General features: G+C 40.3%; 1 protein-coding gene across 2 annotated transcripts in view; it reads left to right on the forward strand.

Moving 5' to 3' along the window:
• RAB31 (RAB31, member RAS oncogene family) overlaps nt 1-22,334 on the forward strand; it is a 36,830-nt gene that overhangs the window by 6,477 nt on the left and 8,019 nt on the right. For both annotated transcript variants that reach the window (XM_053396546.1, XM_053396545.1), the window contains exons 2-4: nt 8,203-8,282; nt 9,191-9,272; nt 17,609-17,680. In XM_053396546.1, the coding sequence (XP_053252521.1) occupies nt 8,203-8,282; nt 9,191-9,272; nt 17,609-17,680 (234 nt within the window). The remainder of the gene's footprint in view (nt 1-8,202; nt 8,283-9,190; nt 9,273-17,608; nt 17,681-22,334) is intronic.

Below are 22,334 nucleotides of genomic sequence, written 5' to 3' on the forward strand. Positions count from 1 at the left end.
GAACCACTACAAGAGAGGGGGAATTAGTAGTCCATGAACATACTTTGGATGTCTTTTCAGTTCAATAGGTACCACCTTTGTAAAAATGCCTGTGTACAGGATAACCTCTGGGTGGTAATGAATTTGTAATAAATCTGCTGTATTTGTAGTAAAGTGCTTTAGTCATGTTACAATGGCAAGTTTTTAAAATTATAGCATATTTTCTGATATAAAGTTTGGGACTTTGGAGCAACTTCATGGTCTTTTGTCATCCATTGCAAAGGGTCTTCAGATTCATGAGATAAATCCACTGAACTCTTTGTATGTCACAGGATTGCCATCTTTCCCTCAGGGTTGTGAGTTTCTCGCCACAGACATGCGACGTCACACACACATGCCTGCATGTAGTGAATGTGATGTCACACACTGCAAGCATCTGCATGTGACGTCGCACATCCGCATTGCATTGGCCAACGGTGGCCACTCCTCTTCCTCCTCCTCTCCACAGCCAGCAAGGCACGCTTTTCCGCAACGAGGGACTGAGAATCGGAGGCAGACTCTTCAGAGTTGATTGTTTTAAAATAGAAAATAAAATTAATGGGTAGAATTAAACATTGCACTATTAGAATAGTTCTGTCAGCACAAACGTCTGCTTGCCCGACAGAGTACTATAACCTGCCCCCTCCCCACTCACCGTGTGCTTTTCTTAGGGTTCTCCTGACTCCCAGAGCTGATTTAGTGGGGAGCAGGCGGGAGGATGGAAGCCCCAGTTGCAATAGTGGGATTTGTTCTGGCTTCTGCTAGCACAAATGTTTCATTGAATCTGGTTGAATTAGTTGAATCTGGCTCAGTGAAGTGTGTTAATGAATAGCTTCAACCAGATGCAGTTATGGAGGTACATATATTGCCTTCAGCTCCAAATGTAGGGATTTGGGGAAGGGGGAGGTGTCATGGGTGCCAGAGAGAGGTGGTGTCTTTAGTCAAGTAATATCGTTGTTGTGGGGAGGATTACTTAGAAACACTTTCACTTGCATCGTTGTGGAAGCAAAGAACTGGAAATCATGCTGGAACTCCTGAATATACACTTGCTTTTTTAAAAATAATATTTATTACTTTTAAAGGTTACAGAAAAAGAAAAATAAAGACAAGAAAGAGAGAAAAAAAGAACAAAAAAGTAAAAAAGACACCACAATACAATACAGTATACAAATAATATAAAACCCAACCCAAACCCATTAGACTAAGCACATAAATTAAAACAAAAACAGTTTAAAATACATCTCTCCTTTTCCATATTCTATCCTTCATTTCCTTGTTTCCTCGACTTCCTCACACCTCCCTTTTTGTATTCCAGTTCTTCTAATTGTTTCAGCAAATCCTTTCCATCTTTCTCTGTTTTTTATCATCTTGTAAATAACATATTTTTTAACCTTATTTCCCTTTAAAACTAAACTATACTTAACTTCTTCTAACATTTCTACTAAATCCATATAATATCATTCCACAATTTTTCTAACAGTCATTAATTTTACAAAATTTCTAAATATGAACTTTAACTTCCCAATCTTCTTCCACCCTCTCTTCTCCCTGGTTTCGGATTCTGCCAGTCCTTTCCGTCAGATCCGTATAGTCCATCAACCTGGAGATCTTATATCCGAGGCTCTTAATTCTTTTCCAAGTCCCTTCTGTGGATCCTCTTCATTTTCTTTAATGCTCAGGAGCAAATCTCGGGAAAACTCCAACCAAACAAAACTTTTCTTCATTCTGAACAGCTCAGCCAAGTTTCCATAATTGAAACTAAGGTCCATAGGGTATTTCAGGACGTAATTCAGGATTCCTCCAAATCCGTAGGCCCCCAAAGCTTTAAGCTCCTCCAAACCCAAACCCATGTCCCAAAAGTCAGTTGGTCCCTGAATAAAGGGATCTTTCCAACTTTCGTTCTTCAGTCCAAGCCAGGGTCCAATCCTCCAAATCTGGCTTTTGCTAGAATCAATCATGCAAGGCCTCAATTTATAATCCTCGATTTGCTTCTGTAGAACTGAGGATCCTGCTTTAACTACTTTAGGTTTCGCAACAGCATCTTTCTCCTTTTCCTCCACCATTTGTCCTACCAAAGTATATTCCTGTACCAAGTCCTGAATTATTTCTGTATTGTTGCTTGCTTTTTGATTCAAATTGGTCACTTTCTGTTCCCGGCTGTCAATTTTGGAAATCATGTCATCTGCCTTTTTATGCAGCTGTTCAAGTGAATGGTTTATCTTATATAATACAGTCACAATAACTTCTCCTATCAGCATTTTGAATAGTCCAAGGTCAATCTCTGATTCTCAGAAACTTTATCTTGCAGCTGGAACTTACCCTGTTACACTCCTGTAACAGTTTCACATGCTCCCTCTAGAGGGAAACAGTCTCAACTTGTATCAATTCTTTCAAGCACAGAAACAGTTTCGATTTTCAATTATTTTTTTCCTCCCTTTGATAAACTCAGAAGAGATCAATGGAAACAGTATCTTTCTAATTTTAAGTAACTGTCAAATCTGTTCTGTCAATGAACCTTCCCCAAACGTCATCAGGCAGACGGTTCCCAGGTTCAGAGCAGTGGTAGTTTGCTTTTCACTCTCTCCTGCAGGTTCTCACTAGGTCCACGACTTCCCCCCTCTTCTCCTGCTTCCAAGGGGTTTTTGTATTTTTAACCGATGGAATTTTAAACCTTTGTCAAAAACTTTCAGAGACTTTAGTTTGTAACGTCTTTGCTTCAGTCTGTTTACAAAAGTGGAAGGCGGACTTCCTGTTTAGAGCCTTCCCGCTTCGTTGCCAAATTAAAATATTTGAAGATCCAAATTTTCCAGTCTACTCACGGGTAGTTGTTTAAGGTCCAATTGTCCACAGGAAAAAGTCAGCGCTCTCCGGCAGCAGCAATGCGGCTTCACTCCGTGAAAGAAGCAGTCGATTCAAAGCACCGCACCACTCACCCCACGTCGCTCTGGATCCCCAAAACAGGGTTTCCCTGCGAGTAGGGGAGGCGCAAAAGGTGCCAGCTGAATCCCAAGTTCACAGGCTTCTCCTGCCTGTGATTTCTATGGGTCTCCGCCTTCGCCGTGGCGGTTAGACCCTGCTTTTCACGGAGCAAGTTCCTCCCAATCGGAGGAGCTCCGCCATTGCCGGAGGCGCCAACCCGGAAGTCCCTGATATACACTTGCTGCCCCTAAAGACATAGGCTGTTCTTATTTTCCAGATGAGACATTAAGACTAGTCTATAGTTTTGCACTTTTATCTATGGGTAACAGTTTAAAAACCAAGGCTTGCTTTTCACTATGTATATTTTGCCAACTGTTTGTATTTTCATTATCTGCACTTGGTTGATTATGGACTACACAGGCTGTGGGTTGACCACATCACCCTCAAGTCATATGTGGAGTCCTGTGGGAAGCATGAAAAAGATTCAACGTTTAGCACAAGAAAATAAAACCAGGTTGTTTTGAACGGAACTGGACTGGGTTTTCTTTTCAATATGAGCCACCTTGGAATAGCCCTTGAATTAAAAAAAAAAATTCCAAAAAGTGTAGCCAGAATCTTCAGAACACTCCCAAAAGTATTATACAACTTGTATTCATTGACAGCCAGGTTCAAATACTCTCCAAGCAGCAGAGCAGATCTTTGAAATGTGGTTTTAGAAACATGACTGCACTAGTAAGACATGGAAAAAGTTGCAAAGCTGTCACTGTCTGATCAGCTGGGGAAACAGCAGTAAGGGAGGAAAACTTCCTCTTGTACTGAATTTCAGGAAATGGTTTCTCCCAGGCATTTTCCTCTACCTCAGAAGTTGCTCCCTAAAATTTACAAATAATTGATCATATTTATCCACATTTACCCATCTGCACACAGATATTAACTATGTTCGCCACATCCCACAGCCATCTCTTTCTCTGACCTCTTTTAGGGCTGATTGGTAAGATTCTGTGTGGTTGGTGGAGGTGTTAGGGTTGCCATATTATGAAGAGCAAAAAAGAGGGTGCTATGACAGCTATTCAAAGCAAATAAATGCAATTTGTCTCAGATCAACGTGGGTGGCGCTGTGGGTAAAACCTCAGTGCCTAGGTCTTGCCGATCGCATGGTCGGCGGTTCGAATCCCCGCGGCGGGGTGAGCTCCCGTCTTTCAGTCCCAGCTCCTGCCCACCTAGCAGTTCGCAAGCATGTCAAAGTGCAAGTAGATAAATAGGTACCGCTTTATAGCGGGAAGGTAAATGGCGTTTCGGTGTGCTGCGCTGGTGCTGGCTCGCCAGAGCAGCTTCGTCACGCTGGCCACGTGACCCGGAAGTGTCTCCGGACAGCGCTGGCCCCCGGCCTCTTAAGTGAGATGGGCGCACAACCCTAGAGTCGGACACGACTGACCCGTACGGGCAGGGGTACCTTTACCTTTACCTTTTATGACAGCTATTCAAAGCAAATAAATGCAATTTGTCTCAGATTTTACCCCTTAAAAAGAGGATGTGTCCTTGAAAAATAGGACACATGGCAACCCTAGCAAGCGGGATAGAATAAAGGGAGGTAATCCTCCATAGGATATCATAGAATCATAGAATTATAGAGTTGGAAGAGACCACAAGGGCCATCGAGTCCAACCCCCTGCCAAGCAGGAAACACCGTCAGAGCACTCCTGACATATGTTTGTCAAGCCTCTGCTTAAAGACCTCCAAAGAAGGAGACTCCACCACACTCCTTGGCAGCAAATTCCACTGTCGAACAGCTCTTACTGTCAGGAAGTTCTTCCTAATGTTTAGGTGGAATATGGATATGTTTAAAATCAAAATCTTAAGCCAACTTTGTGTATGGAAAATTATTTTTTCCACATTTAAACAAATAATAAAAATAACAGGCAAAAATATGATTTAAGTATTTCATTTATAAATTGCTTCCTATAAAGCATCTTGAAGCAATTTTACATCTCAAAGTGCTGAATAAAGGATATCCCCAATAAAAATTACTACAATAATATAGTAGTTATAGTTTGTGCAAATGGAAATTTAACATATAAGATAATACGCCAAGTTGTAACAAAGCTTTGTTTTTTAGTAGCATCTGGTTGAAGTTATGGAATTGGAAATTTGACAGTGTATTTAATAAACACCCCTGAAACTTAAAATACCATGCTTGCTTACTACTGTTTTGTCTGTCTATGTTGCCAATCTTTATGTAAATAAGAAACAGAATGCTTACAAAATCTTTAAATCACACAAGCAATTTTAATATTGCATAACAGTAAGAAAATGCCATTTTTTTTCCATGCAGTCGTTTAAAACTGACTTTTGTGTTTGCTTTACTATAAATAGATATATTTTTATAGCTTCCTTTCCATCAGGCTAGCCAGAGAGTTGCAGTGGTTGAATATAGTCCTTTAGACCAGCAGTTCTCAAACAATTTCCCCCACAGACCACTTGAAAACCGCTGGGGATCTGGACAGACCATGGTAAACTTGCATTGGTTTTACTTATTGAATAAACCTCCATCATTATCAAAACCAGTGTCATATTATGAAAATCATAGATCCCATACTAGGGTCTTTTAAGCTTGTTTGATAATCTGGCCCTGATCGACACAGCCTCAGTCTCCATTGTTGTCAGAAGAAAAAACATGCAAAGTGCAGGGCTGAGTGTACAGATATTCTTGACACCTTGCAATTTTACCACAGATCACTTGAATGGATTTCATGGGACAACATTAGTCCACAGACCACAGTTTAAGAACTCCTTCTTTAAACTATATAGTGTAAAGGGACACATTATTATATGTTTTATTTTGTACTGAAATAGAGATAGATGTTGGATGGTGTGAGCACTTTAAGAGTAGGGTTACAAGCTTTATGCTGCAGCCTTAGGTAGGGTGTATGTATGTGTGAAATTATGGCAGTTCAATACTTTACTGAAGGCTACTTACTTATATGCATATTAACGTGATGTTGCTCTTAAATGAAAAGGATTTAGGTACTTATTAGCGTTGTTTAATAACACGTGTGTTATCTGAACATATGGTGTAACAAATGCTGGCTAGGTCTTCCTCTTGTGGCAAGATGAGAGACTGCACTGAGGGAGCAAGGTTCATTCATGTGCATGGAAACCGTGGCAGTGTCAAAAAAGCATACACAAATTATGTTTTCCACAGCTTTACAGCTCAAATTACTCTACCCTTTGCTTACTTGGATATATATGTGTGTGTTTTTATTAGACCTACTTCTTAGTAATGTTTTTTAGGATTAGGATATTAAACATTTTACCTCCTTGCAGTAAGAAAATGCTTACACAAACCAAGCCACGTGCAAGTGAAACAAGCCTATTTTGCTAAGGGGACTATTAGAGGAAAGATTAACCTATATTATGATTTATAATGCAAATTGTGCTTTCCCTCTGGCAATTTCTCTGTTTTAAATTTATTTTATTATATTGATCTGGCCACCCAGTAACGTAAGTTCTTGTTTAAAATGTATTTTTTCCCCCAATTTTTTTATTGGTTTTCACATTTATCACATAAAAAAGAAACAAGAAAAAAGAAAAACATTACATAACACAAAAACAAAGAAAAGACATAAAAAAGAATTATTACTTCCAATTCCTAATTTCATTACATTGATATCTGACTTCCTCAAATCCCCTCTAATTGAATTTTGTTATATCACCTGTTTAGCAGTTCTCCAAATTCATATTTCTAATAGTATTTAACTTCTTTCATTTACTAACCTTTTCTCCTTTATTAATATTCTAATCCTTATTATTTATTAACAACGTATTCTTATTCTACCCCTAAGCCTATTTATTACTTCCAAGAAATTTCTCTTTATCTTATATTACAATATTTAGCTAAATATTCTTTAAGTTTCTTTCTTGTTTAAAATGTATTGTCCTCCTTCCCCCATCCCCATAAGTGAGGAGTGGTGTCCCTATTCAAGCATGTAATTAGCAGGGAATGAGCAAAAGTCACCTTCTCCAGCCCCAGCTGTCCATTGAGACCCACAAATCAGTCTGTGCAGTTCACAATGTGCTACTGTAGCAAGACAGTGAGTACAAAATGAGTGGAAAATCATACTGAAAGCAGGACATCTTTTAAGAAACGGGGGCCAGGATTTTGAATAAATAAAAACACCAGGAGCAAGCAAGTGACGATATATGCATATGGAGTGGGGGCTACGGCTGCTGCAGTGGGAGGGGGGGGAAGCCGGGAAGCCACTTGGCTTTAGGCAATATTGTTTCCTGACTTCTGATATGATGATTAGTGGTAGGTTCCCCCCCCCCTTGCTCACACTATTCTCAAGAGAACCTCAGAGGCTGAGGAGGACCAGGAGACATAGATGAATTCATAAAGAGTTAACTATCAGGCATGTTTCTTCCTTGGCTGAGGAGGGCCAGGACACCAGCCACACCCTCCCCCCCTCAGGCTTCACACCCTCCTTGAATATTTTTATCTTACTTGAGGTGGGTGAGGAAAAGGAAGTTAAAATGAATCATTAAGCTTCCCCAACTCAAAAAAAGCACGCATTAGAACATAGCTGCAGAAGTCTTATCACAGAAACAGTGGGTCAGATTAATTAAGGGCAAATTCCATAGACTTTAACGCAATTAATTCCAATAGGGTCAATGAACAATAGACTATGAGAACATTGAATCAGCTTATACATGGTAGGTATTTGCAAAACCAGGGTCTTTTAATTTGTGATCTGCTAAACTACCATGATATTTACCAAGATGTGTATGAACCAGAGGTGGTTTGGGGTTGTTTGGAAGAAATTAGATTTTAAACGCTGAACAGGAAACCATTTAACCACAAAAGGGGAAATGCAGTTTGTTTTCAAACATTCACTTCAAATCAGGAATAACAATGGTATTGCCTGAAGTTGCCTACAAATAATTTCTAATCTTAAAAAAAAACACTTCGCAATCCTGGAATTGCAACATCTCTAATGAAATCAGTAGGCGAGGTAAATTTTTCGTAATAGCAATATCGCCATTCTGCCACAGTTACTGACTAGAATCTGCCTGAATGGTTTTAATCACAGCTGCCTCAGGACTGTATTGATTTCTACACTGCAGCATAAGTGGCATGTACTGAGGAAAAACTTATTATGGACCATTAAGTGGTTAAGTAAACATTCCTCAGATTAGACAATTGTTCTTTTTAACCCACACCTTATTTCAATGTAATGTTGAATTGATTCTTCCTTTCTTAATTTTCAGGATACTGGAGTTGGCAAATCTAGTATAGTTTGTCGATTTGTTCAGGATCATTTTGACCACAATATTAGCCCCACTATTGGGTAAGTACTATACATACATACTTACATACATATATAATATGTTACTACAGTTTCAGTTTAGTAAATAAACAGAATTGATATAATCCATTTATATTTCAAGTTTATGGGAAAGCTCAATACTCAACACAATAGTGGTATTGTTCATTCTTTCGAAGTGTTGTATAATGTAGAGAACTATTAATTGAGTAAGCCTATTAACTTTCTCTTTAGGTAATGCCAGTTCCACACTATTATCCATTATGTACCTTGAATGGTTATTATTTGTTATGCAACTAGGTGGGGGTTTTTTTAGTCTAGCTTCTGGAGGATGGAATTATGGGGTTTTTAGTTATTTTATATTGAGTTTTGATGTATAAACATTAATTAGCAGTCAATTAGATCTCAGTATTAATATATTGTTTCTAGCTTCTCTCAAACCTCTATTTTATTACAATTACTTTACTGAATAGATGTATATTTTTGTATATTTTTGTCTCTTTATTTTGTTATTTACTGCTCATTTGTGTTGGAACATAGCCATTGTCAGTAAATGCTTTGGCAGGACTTAGTATAAGTCAAGTTACAGTTCTGGGAACATGTGAAATAACCAGGGCATCTTTGTTCATAAATATTGCATTTCCTTGTATCCTCAGGGGGGATATATGGTACTCTTCCTCCCCATTTCATTTATTCAGAGAAAAAGCTACATGGATATAGTTCGAACTAGCAACATTCATATAGCAACTTCTGTAAATCTTTGATTGAACATCACTGGTACTTTTATTATCTAGTGGCAGTGTTTTTCATCTGTAGTATATGTACATACCTGCCCAGGTATTAACAGTGGCCAGGTATTAAGAAATGATTTGTTGATAATATAAGAAGCTTATATTTTAAGTATTGTACTGCTTTTTCTTACAACCTTTTAGTGCTTCTTTCATGACTAAAACTGTGCCTTGTGGGAATGAACTTCATAAATTTCTGATCTGGGATACAGCAGGGCAAGAACGGGTGAGTATGATTCCAGTATCTTTTAACTGAAGGCATTTACATGCTGTGCCTCTTTATTTTCACTAAAATATTGGGAAGTAGATATAATTAAGAATTACAATGTCAGTGAGGTATGGAGCACACACAAAAGAGTTAAGGTGCTATGGAGGCAGGGTCAATCATTTTTTAAAAATGGGGGGGGTTAACCTCCTTGCAACTTCCAGTTGTTAGCAAGAAAGACCTGTAACGGCCAGGCCACAATAACTGCAATGAACAAGAGACCAAAAAAAGCAGCAGTTTCATGTGCCATTTAGCTGTTTGTGCTTGTTGTTTTTCTATCCAATTAGTCAGGACCCTTATGAGAAGCACAAGGCAGTATTATCTGAAAAGAAAACTTTTTCTTTTTAAATAACTTTACTGGGAGGGTTATGAGGAACCCAGGGTGGTGAATTGACTTAGCTCAAGGGTGGCCTACAAAGGTTAGCCTACCTTCAGCCACCTGAATTATTTTTCTGGTTGTTTACTGACAACTCACACGTTGCTGTCAACGACATCTGGGTAGACTAGCCATCAGAGAATTTGTGCTTAGTTTTTGCAAGATGTCCTGGACCCAGGGGCTACCATACCCCTGCAAGTCATGGTGAAACTCAGGAGACAGCTTATCTTTACTCAGGTCTAATAATTATTAGCGTCTCACTATTACTTCCTACTTTCATCATCCTCATTTCCCCAAATCTCTCTTTCTCTAAATAGCTTTTCCTCCTGGTGTGTTTAGGCCTCACTGCATTTTTCCTGGTTTTCCTAGTTCTACCTTCAATCCATAAAAGGCAATCAGCTTGCCTAATAGTTTAGGTTTATGGTCCAGATAATATATGTTTTTCTATGTTGTTACACCTGACTGTCTTGTTACTTTTATTTGTGTAATAACACTTAAAGTTGCAAAGCCGTTTCACTCTGTCTGCCATTTTGTGTTAATAAGACTTTAATCACAGTAAATTGTGTTGGTTCTTGCTCATTCTCATAAGAGGACATTACTGCATTTCTAAAGTAATTGTGTCCCTTGCAATATTCTGTGGCATGTGGTTGTCTCCAATAAAGATTACTGAAGTGATTATTTCTTGAACATGCATGTAAGATACATTTCCATGTGTATAGACCAGGGGTCAGCAAACTTTTTCAGCAGGTGGCCGGTCCACTGTCCCTCAGACGTTCTGGGGGGCTGGACTATATTTTGGAGGGAAAAAATGATGTAAGAGCACCACGAGCCCCGGTGGCTACTTACCTGTGTCTTGCAAGCAGCAGGGGCTAGCGGTGGTGGTGGCAGAGAGACGATGAGCGGTGCGCCAAAGGGCTCTGGAGAGGGGCTGCTTAAAACGGCAGCTGCTTGAGTGCTGCTGCTGCTGGAAAACACTATTTAGCCCCATCCTCTGACTTCATCAAGCGTTGATCTTATATTATCATCATTATTATAATTTTATTGCTTACTCCGTAAAATGTGGTGACTTACAATTGTAAATATCACTGCACCATAAGGGTTAGGGTCTGCGTAGCTCATTTTCTTTTTTAAAAAATGAGACCTGGTATTCACTGGATCCTGATGGAGGACATTCCTTTGATAGGGATGACACCTCCTACTGGTGGTGATAGGCAGGGTCCTGTCTTTTCCCTCCTTTCCAGGGGAAGGAACCAGTCTTCTCTTCCCAGACTGACCCTGTCTGGTTGGTATAGATTGGGTCCACCAGCGCTCTATAGAGATTTGTCTTCCTTTCTTTTCTTCACAGATTTCTTCAGGGGTGTTTTTGTCATTCCCCAAATTAAATCACAGATAAAGAATGAAAAATGATTTTTATAAGAGCTGAACACCATTCAGCTTTTGTATATTTTGCTGTATATAATAATAATAATAATAATAATAATAATAATAATAATAATTTATTATTTATACCCCGCCCATCTGGCTAAGTTTCCCCAGCCACTCTGGGCGGCTCCCAATCTGTTAAAAACAGTACAGCGTTACATATTAAAAACTTCCCTGAACAGGGCTGCCTTAAGATGTCTTCTGAATGTCAGGTAATTATTTATCTCTTTGACATCTGATGGGAGGGCGTTCCACAGGGCGGGCGCCACTACCGAGAAGGCCCTCTGTCTGGTTCCCTGAAGCCTCACTTCTCGCAATGAGGGAACCGCCAGAAGGCCCTCGGCGCTGGATCTCAGTGTCCGGGCTGAACGATGGGGGTGGAGACGCTCCTTCAGGTATACAGGACCGAGGCCGTTTAGGGCTTTAAAGGTCAGCACCAACACTTTGAATCGTGCTCGGGGGTAGCCAAGGTGGTGCTGGCCACATAATCTGTTGCAGTTCACAACATCTGGATGGCAACATGTTGGCTACTCCTGATGTAGGGCTTCACCTAAAAATTGTATTACGGTACTCCTTGATACTGATAACTAAATGTTCCTGTCGGGAGCAACAGGTAAATACAGAACTTACTTAGGCCAATATATTACTATTATTGTGATTAAGCTACTCAGTTGAACTAAATCAGTAAATACACTGAGGATCACGCTAACATTACGTTAGTCTTTACTTTAGTCTTTATGTTTTATAAACTTTTTTCCTTTGGAGATGCGAAGGAAGTTGAATGGATAAATCAAATGGTATTGAAGAGACTGGTGTATATTGTCAAGTATTCCTTCTCCCTCCTCTCTCTCTCTCTCTCTCTCTCTCTCTCTCTTATTTTAACAAAACCTATTTCCAAGTAAGTGTTTCATAAGTCTAACCATTTGCTTCTTTACTCAGAAGTAACTCCCACTGAATTCAATGGAACTTCTAGGACTACAAAGTTGTAGTTCCTAAGTTTCTCTAGAACTAAAGTTCCTATCTGTTACTGTTGTATAGAAAGAATGTATTTAATATGTTTTTTTTAAGTGTGGATTAATATTTTCCACACAGTTTTCACCAGCTGGGAATGTTAGCTATTTCCTACCCTCCCCCCGCACCTCTCTTATGAACCAAGCAGCTTTTCTTTCATGATAATGTGCTTGACATTATTAGTTTTTTGAAAACAGACTTTAAATGCACACACCAATTCTTCTCCATGCTGCTGCTACATTACTAACCTCTAGCTTTCCCAACATAGAGATGTGAATTCAAGTGTGCCTTTCTGTACATGGAAGGTGTTTATTGCTGGCATTAGGAGTGCTTTACATCTCCTGCTAGGGCGTTGTGAGATAAAATGGAACTAAGTCTTCAATCCTAGGTGCAACTCCCACTGAATCTCTGTGGATTTACTTCTGAGTAGACATGTGTGGAATTGTGCTGCAGATTCCAAATATGTTCTTCAATTTGCACAAGTAAAAGCGTAAAAATTGCTAAAAGGTGGTTTGTGAAATACTGCTTGCAGCTATTTTCCTTTTGCTCATGGCTTTTTGGATCTACATAGTCCATGCCTTATAAAAAAAAATCTAGTATTGCCCACAGGAGGGGTCTCTAGACAAAAAGTTGCACAAGTAATTCTTTGATGTCTCTTTAGAGTAGAATAATTGTAGTTCATATTTTGAAATTCATCCACACAAACCCGAGCACTACAAATGTATTATATACCCAGACTATTGTAACCCTTTGTTTACTTGTAATTTTGTCCCTTTCTATCTTGTAATAAATCTTTGTGCACTTTTCCTACTACATGTCTCTTGTTTTTCTTTGAAGCTTGATAAACACTGAATCTACATGATTACATCCATAGACCTTTGTTAATTCTTAAGAGGGTCTCTTCTCCAGAGAGTAGCTGGAAGTGGGGAGGCAGCAAAAGGTCCACCTTTCCTTCCACTCTGCAGTTTTAATCTGAAATCTTAGGCACAGTACTGCACCCAGAGCTCAAAAACTGCTCGCACTAATGAAATTCCCTGTTGCAAAATTCACCTGGAACAATGGGAGTTTCAAACATTGACAGAAATACTTTCAAGGCTTATTCATAGAGGTCTGTTCTTGAAATGTGACTGGTAAGTAGTGGGAAGTAAACTGCTTTTAAATAATTCACTGTTCCTTTAAGAGCAATCCTCTTGAAAGCTATGGTAAAATTTGTATTGATTTGTTCTTCCCTCTGATGCACAAATCCAGTAGTAGAGTCCTTGTGAGAAAAAAAATCATAGACAGCCAATGAACATCCCTGCTGCATAGGCAAGTTCTGCTTTGTGCAGTATGTAGGTTGATGGAAATGTATGAAATGGTCACTGTGCCTGGGCCCATCTACAGCTATGGGCTTGTTGGTTCCTAACAACTGAAGCTTGTTCATTTTGGTATATTAATTCATTACTGCTTTCAGGATCCATTTCTTTTTAATCACACTTCGTAAAACAGATTCTCTTGCTTCCCTGGGACCCACATAAATCCAACATCTTTTCTATCCATTTTATGCATCTTTGCAGGTTCTCAAACTCAACTCAACCTACACAACTCACTAGTGTTTAAGGTACCTCAGGACTATTTATGGAGCAAGTTTGTTTATTTCATATATACTACCTTTGTAAAAAAAACCCCAAAGCTGTTTACAAAAGGAATAAAACAATAATATCAGTAGAAGAAACAATGAAAACATTCAAAAAATCAAAACCAATAATAAACTAAAAGCATATCAGTTGAGTAGTATGAGAGTTAACTGCAATAACAAAAGTAGGCACAGCTCCTTCCTCCAGCTTGGAAGACATTGCTACACCCTTCATTTACCTGATCCTCTCTGCTTTGTGGGAGGGAGGGCACAATAAGATGAAGGGAAAGTTGGCATTCAAGCCAAGCCAGCCTTCCATGCCTGTTTGAATAGTTGTGTGATAGAGACAACTGGATTCTAAGTATATGAAGTATGATTGGTCTCTTCTCTTGCTATCTTTTTGTCAGTTACTAAATACTGTTTTATTTTGGCAGGCCTTTGTTGTATGTGGCAGATCTTGTTTTTATGATTGGCTTTAGCTACTGATCCTGTCTCCTTGGCTAATTGTTTGTTTAATTTCTTTTTATATTTATCCAGACATTTATATTCCGCTATTCCGCTGTAAAAGCACCAGTCAGCTTACAACATGTAAAATTATAATTTAATAAAAACAACACTATAAAACAATCAAAGCTAGCTGCTTTTCACATGAGCAGCTATAGGGATGTAAGGCTTATGGAATGGTAAGAGATTTGGACAAGTAATCTCTGGTTTTCTACTTCTCAAATAAAAAGGGATGGCAAAGCAATCAAAGTTGATCAAAATGCATAATAGGGAACAAAGAAAACTTTGGGGTGACTTGGAGGAGGCAACCTTTACTATGCCAGCAGCAGCTGCAGCCATTTTAAAAAATGCTTTCCAAAAGTGTACAAAAGAAACAAGCAGTCCAGACATTTGAAAAGCATTCTGCGGCAAAAAGCCTACCAGTTCAGACTACAGACTGTGGAAAAGTTTACAACATTAGAGGATTTCATCCAGCTATAGGAGCACAGTGCAGGAAGTGTACATTTTTGCTATCATATTTTATACCCAGATGGAACAAGAAGCAGACCAATTTTTCTTAGGCTGCCCATTTTGTAAAGACGGTGATCTTCCCTGGAGAATAAACTTAACTATTTGTGAGACAACATTAATTTTAATGTAGCTTGAGGAGCCGATGTCACACTTCTTTCAGAGGAGACCTGTAAAGGATTCAATAACAGTCCCCTATCTAAACCTGCATAAGGCAGAAACCATTTCACATAGACCAGAGGCTCTCCTCCACTCCATTGAATGTTGTGCCACACAAACAAGCTACAAAGAGGAGCAGTTTGTGTTCACTGTGCTTTTCAGGATTGGCTAACCTGTTTCACCTCAAATGCTCAGCTCCTATTAGACCCAGCCAGTATTGCCAATACAATGGACATTGTAGTCCAACAACAGCTGGAAAGCCACAGGTTAATCACCCTGGTGAATGCCTTGCTACGTTATACCTGGATTATCGCCTCAGTCATGGAGTAGTAGCCAGAATGGTACTACTGACAACATGGGAGAAACTGAAGGAAAGTTTCAAGACTGGTCTAGTAAAAAGAGATCCTATGCACACTTCACCACTGGCATCCAGAAATGCCTTATTTAATTCCAAATGGCTAATCATGGAGATCAAGAACTTTGAGAAACCTTATACTATATTGGATCAGCATTCCATTGCTTCGGAGATGACTAGAAAGAACTTTGCTGACCATGAACAAATGGGTGAATTGGAAGACTTATTCCAGACCTAATGGTCTAACCAGATGGTTTGAGCAAATCTTACCCTGTAACTACCGCAGAAGAAATAGATCAGCACAACAGAAGGAACTTTAATCACTGCGCAGTAGACCTTGTGAAAGGCTAGCAGCTGACCTTTGTCAACTGGGAGACTGATATTATTTGGATGTTGTAATGGTTATAGAGGTTGCTCGTGCGTAAGTTGCCGCCACTCCTGGCTAGGTTACCTGGTTGAACCCTTTCTGTCTGGACAGCCCTTCACTTCGTGGCTGTTTCAGTCGCTGGCAGAATCCGTCAGTGGGTGTTTCTTGAACTTCTTCCAGCAAAGTTCTTTGACGCCAAGTCTCCTCCTACTCTCCGTGCGCGGAAGTCTTCTGCGCAGGGAGGGTGTGGGCAGCGGAGCACCCGTGCTCTCTCCGCTGGTTTCCGGTGAAGAGTCCTGGAGCCTCCTCTCCGATTCCCCCATCTGCCCCCCTTCTCCACTGGTGTTACGCTGATTTCCTTCCCCAGCAGATGGGCTGCTTCTCTGCCTGCTGGGACCCTCTCCAGCATCCCTCTGGAGCCTTCCCTCCGCCTCTGGCTCCGATGGCAGTTCCCTGACAGATGTCATGGGCCATTTCAGTGGCCTGTACTTGATATTACCTGCTGCATCATCATTGTTGCGCAACTGAAGAATTAATATTTTTGGCTGCTTTGGAATATACCTGAGTGAAGCCAATGCTATTCTATTATTGTTTGAGAAAAACAGAATTCTTGACTTGGTTTCAACTAGTGTATCCTCAGAGTTTGTAATAGGCCTGTAATAAGACTTGTCCTGGGCACAGGGAAGTATTATAGATTTCCAGTACCTATATGCTACTGGACTAAGGGTTTCACAGAAAAGTAATACACAGTTTTCATGGATTTAAAAAAGAAGAGGAACGTTTTTATTCAATCTTCCATATTCTTTTATAATTGTAAAGCTAACAGAGCAAAAATCTGAATTCTTTTTTCATAGGGTGTATAGTTCTTCAAAGGCATGCTGTGAAAACAGCCATGCTTTTGAAAAGCACATGCCTTAATACATATTTTTCATTATCCACAGGGTGCCAGATATTACTGTGTTAATAAAACAGCCATTGTGAGGAAATACAGTATTTTTTTTCTTTCAAAGGAGTGTTTCTAATGAGAAGTCACATGAAATCATGTGCATTCCTGCTGGATTAAATCTCAGATGCCTAGCATTCCAGAAAATTAGCTATATTTCTTTTGCAAACTTGAAACTAATCACCCAAAGTTGGAAGACTTAATTTTAATGTTTGCTCAGACATCATAGTAAGAAAAGGAATAGAAAAACAAAGCTCCAAATATTCTTCCTGCCCTGTTCCAGTTCCTTGCCTACCTGAGCCCATGATGTTGGAATGGAATTCTTTAGCTTGCTCCAAACAGCTTGAAAATTAATTCTGTGTCTGCTAGAGCTTCAGGGCAAGAATCCAGTTGCCCCTTCTAGTGCTGTTGTTCTAGGTATCTGCTAATGGGAGAGGAAGGAAGACAATCTGGACGGGACAAAATGTTTTATGAAGAGAAGGCCACACAGACAGGATGTAAAACAACTCCTTCAATATAAAACAGCTCACTCTGCAGGCCAGAGAGTCAATACACTTCACCCTTCCCATCCCAGTCTCATAGTCATGAAGATACCAGGAGCAGGCTCTGCTGCAGGTTGATAGATAGCAGTCATGGACTGGAGAAGATGGTGTGCCACCTGGCCACTCATTTGACTGATTTATGCTGGTTCTTGTCAGGATCCAAACATGAATGCTCTTCCCTAGCTTCTGGAACAAGTCACTGGCTTATTGTTTCTTGCCCCTTGAGCAAACTGGAGTTGACCTGGTACAGAAAGTTCCTGTAGTTTTTTAACTTTAGTTGGCCTGTACCAGAGTATGTGCATTCATTATTCTAGCTTAGTAGATTTAAAACACTGTATTTTAATGTGATTTTAATAACAACACATTAATGCAACAGTGAGTCACAAGGCATACTGATTAAAGAAGCTAGAGCAATCATAGTGTCTTTTGTTGACTTACACAAATGCAAGAACTTTAACTACTTTTTTATTCTGTTTCTGTGTTCATTTTTTAATAGTTCCATTCATTGGCACCAATGTATTACCGTGGGTCGGCAGCAGCTGTTATAGTATATGATATCACCAAGCAGGTAAGCTTTCAAATCTCAGTTGTTCCATCAGGGACGGACCTTGGTCCTTCAGATTTCAGTAGTGTGAGGCCAAAATTTGGCACACACACCCCCGCCCACATTACATTCTGCTCAATTCACTACCTCATAGTTGTGATACCCTGTGGCACCTCCTGGGCTCAGCGCCCAGTGTAGCGGAACTGGTTGCGCTGCCCTAAACCCGCCTCTGGTTCCATCACTGGTATGTAGGTTACTCATCAATTCACTTTCAAGTAGTCATAGTGTGAGTGTTCCCTGTGCCTTCTGCTAATATTATACTGTGTTCGCTTAGTCCTGCAAGTTGGTAGTATTTTCCTTAGTTCAGTGATGGCCAAACTTGGCCCTCCAGCTGTTTTGGGACTACAACTCCCATCATGCCTAGCTAACAGAACCAGGAATGATGGGAATTGTAGTCCCAAAACAGCTAGAGGGCCAAGTTTGGCCATCACTGCCTTAGTTAGTCAATGTATTCCTGCATTCTGGATGTGACTTCCAGATGTTTTGAACTACAGTTTCCATCAGCCTCAGCCAGCATTGCCAGTGGTCGGGAATGGTACTTGTGTGCCCAGGCTCTACAGCCCTCCAACACCCCAAATTTATAATTAAGAACCAAACAAGACAAAATACTTCTGGGTGAAATAAGGCCACAACTTTATAGATTACAGATGTAAGAGGTTTGACATAGGTATTGGGTATAACTACCAGCCCATGTGCTGGCAGTATTACCAAAGGGGTCAGCCCTGAGGCAGAGAGGACCTATGACTTACATCAAATAGGATTGTCCCCATGGGATTGCCATCTTAAGGGGTGCTGTCGCCCTTGCCCCTGCCTGAGCATATAGACAGAACCAGATCTCTTTACCAGGATACCCACTTTTCTTGGAGAGGCAGGCCAAGGCCTACAACCTTCCCTCCAACCAAGACTAAGGCCACCCCAATGTCAAACCACCAAAGTTGTGACAATGGCTATGAGGTAGGCATAACCTTCAGACTGAGCCAATTTGTTTCAAGGAAAATCCCCACCCAACCTTGAATACGGCAACCAACAATGTCCATAGCAAGGTAAAGTAGATAAACAACAGTAGACTAAAACAAGGGAAGGGTGGGCGTGGGATCCAACAAGGAACTGTGTGTGGATCTCTTTAAATAGTCAGGAGCAGACCCAAGTGAAGCCTGCTGGCTCAGTTGAGCCTGCCCTCTGGAGAAAGCCTGTCTCTTGGCCTGCTAGCCATTGGCCAAATTGGCTGGCAGGCCTCCCAGCTGGTGAGGAAGACCATTTTGGCTCCCCAACCCCACCACGGTCAGGAAACCTCCATTAAGAGCACTGCCACATTGTATTGCGTAGGGGGAAGTGGTGGCCGGCCCGCAACACCTCCACATCCACAAGTAAGGTAAGCAGACATGTAGCTCTAAACAGCTGGAGGGCATCAGGCTAGAGAAGGCTGGTGTATTCAGTGGGGCTTACTCCTCACACTAAGCAACCATGACATTCCCATACCTGCATTGGTATAGGAAAATTAGTACCTAAAAATACGGCATATTTTCTAAAAATACAGAAATATATACATTTTATTATGTGCAATTTGTATTTGCTCGGATATTTTTAAACTGTTCCAAAACAGTTCAGCTAAGTAAATGAAGTAATAACAAAACTGGCTCCATATTTATAGCTGAAATTAAAATTACATAACAACAAGTCTTTGGTTTTTGACAGATTACTGAAATTGGGAAGTCAGTGTGGTCAGGACGTTCTCTGCTACAACATCCAAATGGAAAGCTGCACATTTTCAAGGCCAAATTATGTATTTGTATTTTAGTAAGAAACCCATCTGCTAGTGCTGTGTGACAGGAAAGGCATTAATGAGTGAATATAATAGCTTGCCTTCAGTTTACATATTTAGCAAATTGAATTACATATTTGATTTTAGCTCAGAAGTGTTGGCACAATTAATTGGTATATTAGCAAAATTATTTATCAAGGGCTAACACCTTCCTGCGTAGTGGTAGTGAACTTGAATGAAGTGTTGGGGAACTATGGAGGAAAGATAATGCACTCAATGCAAATAAAAAATCCCATTAATTTCATACTAAATGGATATTTACCTTTAAACTAAACAACGGTGATTACAAAGGCCATAATCTAATATGGTGCCTTAGGGGTGTATAAATTGACTTGTTAGACATTTATTACCAGAAATGACAAATCCCAAGCTCTCTTGTTTTGCTGTTCTCCTACTTTCTTACTCTGAGGACTAAGTAACATCTAATGCAGGTGGTACCATGATTTTCAATAACAGAGTCTCTCTCTCTCTCTCTCTCTCTCTCTCTCTCTCTATGTTATTTTATTAAAGTTTTCTTGGTTTACAAACGTATGCTCAATGTCCCTTTTTTCAAGTTACATTTTCCATAGGTCAGTTTCATTTGTTGAGACATTAGGGTTACATTAGGAAGAAAAAAGGGGGAAAGAGGTGGAGGGGGCCATGGTGGGTGGGGGTGGGGTCTGGAAGTGATATTTCTATTTTGCTTAATGTATGTGTGGGTTTTTGTGTCAGCATCGTTTGTGCAGGTTCTCTTTGCTATGCGCTTGTGTTCCTTTGGGGGTGAGAGAAATTGTGGTTGGCCTAGGGTGCGGATGCTTGTTTGTGATTGGCTGTGTTGAACTTTGTTTTCGTATGTGAATGGGGTGGGTGGGTGTTTTTTAATCAGGTTAGCCATATTGCTTCATATGCTGTTGGTGGGTTCTTGTCTTTTTCTTGTTGGGCTGTGTATGTGATGAAGGGGAACCATACCGGGGTGAAGGTATCGTCTTCTATTTGTCCCCGTGTCAGTTTCAGTTTATTGGTTAATTTTTCTAGTAGGGCTGTTTCCCATACTGTTTGGTACCATTGGTCCATGCTTACTCTTGACAGGTCTCTCCAGTGTCTGGTTATGATGTTTCTGGTTGCTAAGAGTAGGTGGGTTATGAGTTCTTTGTGATATGAGTGGGCATAATTGTCTTGGAATATGTTTAGGTGTCTTCATATATTGCTCTGCTCTTTCATCCTTGGAAAGGGTAGAACATGACACCAGAGATATTGCATTCAAATAAATTGTATGGTAGATAATTTATTTCTCTCCATGGGGGAAGAGTCATGCATACCCAGAACCTTTATCAGGTTGTTTAAAAGGCCAAGAACTTTATGCGTCCACTAAAATACGTAACCCCCAATTCCACATGGTTTTGAGTCATTTTGACACAGACTGGTTTTGCATCTTCCCAAGCTTCCAAAGGCCTCCTGGGCAAACAGAATTAGTCATAGAGCTGTAGACTATGATCAAACTATGTTTGAAAATTAAAATGAATCCTTTTATAAAGAAGGATTAAATGGTACTAATAGCAAGGAATTCTCAGGAGAAAAAAATGAAAACAATGATATTGCCAAAGAAGCAAGTATTTGTGTGCAGCACAGAAATATAAGAGCACCCAATTTTTTTAAAATTTTTAATTAAAGTTTAAATTATTGGATATTTAATTTTAAATATCCTATATTTGCTTGTCATTGTATTCATATTTGGCCTGATGTGGGTTATATTTTGCACGTGGAATTAGGAGGTGGAAACTCTGTACAGTGGTACCTCGGGTTAAGAACTTAATTCATTCTGGAGGTCCATTCTTAACCTGAAACTGTTCTTAACCTGAGGTACCACTTTAGCTAATGGGACCTTCCGCTGCTGCTGTGCTGCCACCGTACGATTTCTGTTCTCATCCTGAAGCAAAGTTCTTAACCCGAGGTACTATTTCTGGGTTAGCAGAGTCTGTAACCTGAAGCGTCTGTAACCCAAGGGACCACTGTATTCCATAAATAGTTCCCCCTCAGACAACACTTGGTACTTAAGTATCAAATACAGTGGTACCTCGGGTTACATATGCTTCAGGTTACATACGCTTCAGGTTACAGACTCCACTAACCGAAAAATAGTGCTTCAGGTTAAGAACTTTGCTTCAGGAAGAGAGCAGAAATCGTGCTCCGGCGGCGCGGTGGCAGCAGGAGGCCCCATTAGCTAAAGTGGTGCTTCAGGTTAAGAACGGTTTCAGGTTAAGAACGGACCTCCAGAACGAATTAAGTACTTAACCTGAGGTACCACTGTATGAGAAGAGAAGACTCCCTGGAGAAGACACTGAGAGAAGAGAAGACTCCCTGGAGAAGACACTGAGAGAAGAGAAGACTCCCTGGAGAAGACACTGAGAGAAGAGAAGACTCCCTGGAGAAGACACTGATGCTGGGAAAGATGGAGGGCACAAGGAGAAGGGGGCGACAGAGGACGAGATGGTTGGACAGTGTTCTCGAAGCTACAAACATGAGTCTGTCCAAACTGCGGGAGGCAGTGAAAGACAGAGGTGCCTGGCGTGCTCTGGTCCATGGGGTCACGAAGAGTCGGACACGACTAAACGACTAAACAACAACAACAACAACAAAACCACTGTATACCAATGCCACAACAGTTCTGAATGATGCGATACCAGTCCTTTAAAATTCACCAAAGCAGGGACTTAATTTTTTCCCCTACATGCAGTTTCCATGTGTCTTTAAAGGGAGATTACTGAATTAACCATGCTTGTGTCCTTTATAACTGCTGCCACAAATAGGTACTTCTGT

The sequence above is a fragment of the Podarcis raffonei genome, chromosome 7, assembly GCF_027172205.1.
Source record: "Podarcis raffonei isolate rPodRaf1 chromosome 7, rPodRaf1.pri, whole genome shotgun sequence".
NCBI classification, from domain to species: Eukaryota; Metazoa; Chordata; class Lepidosauria; order Squamata; family Lacertidae; genus Podarcis; species Podarcis raffonei.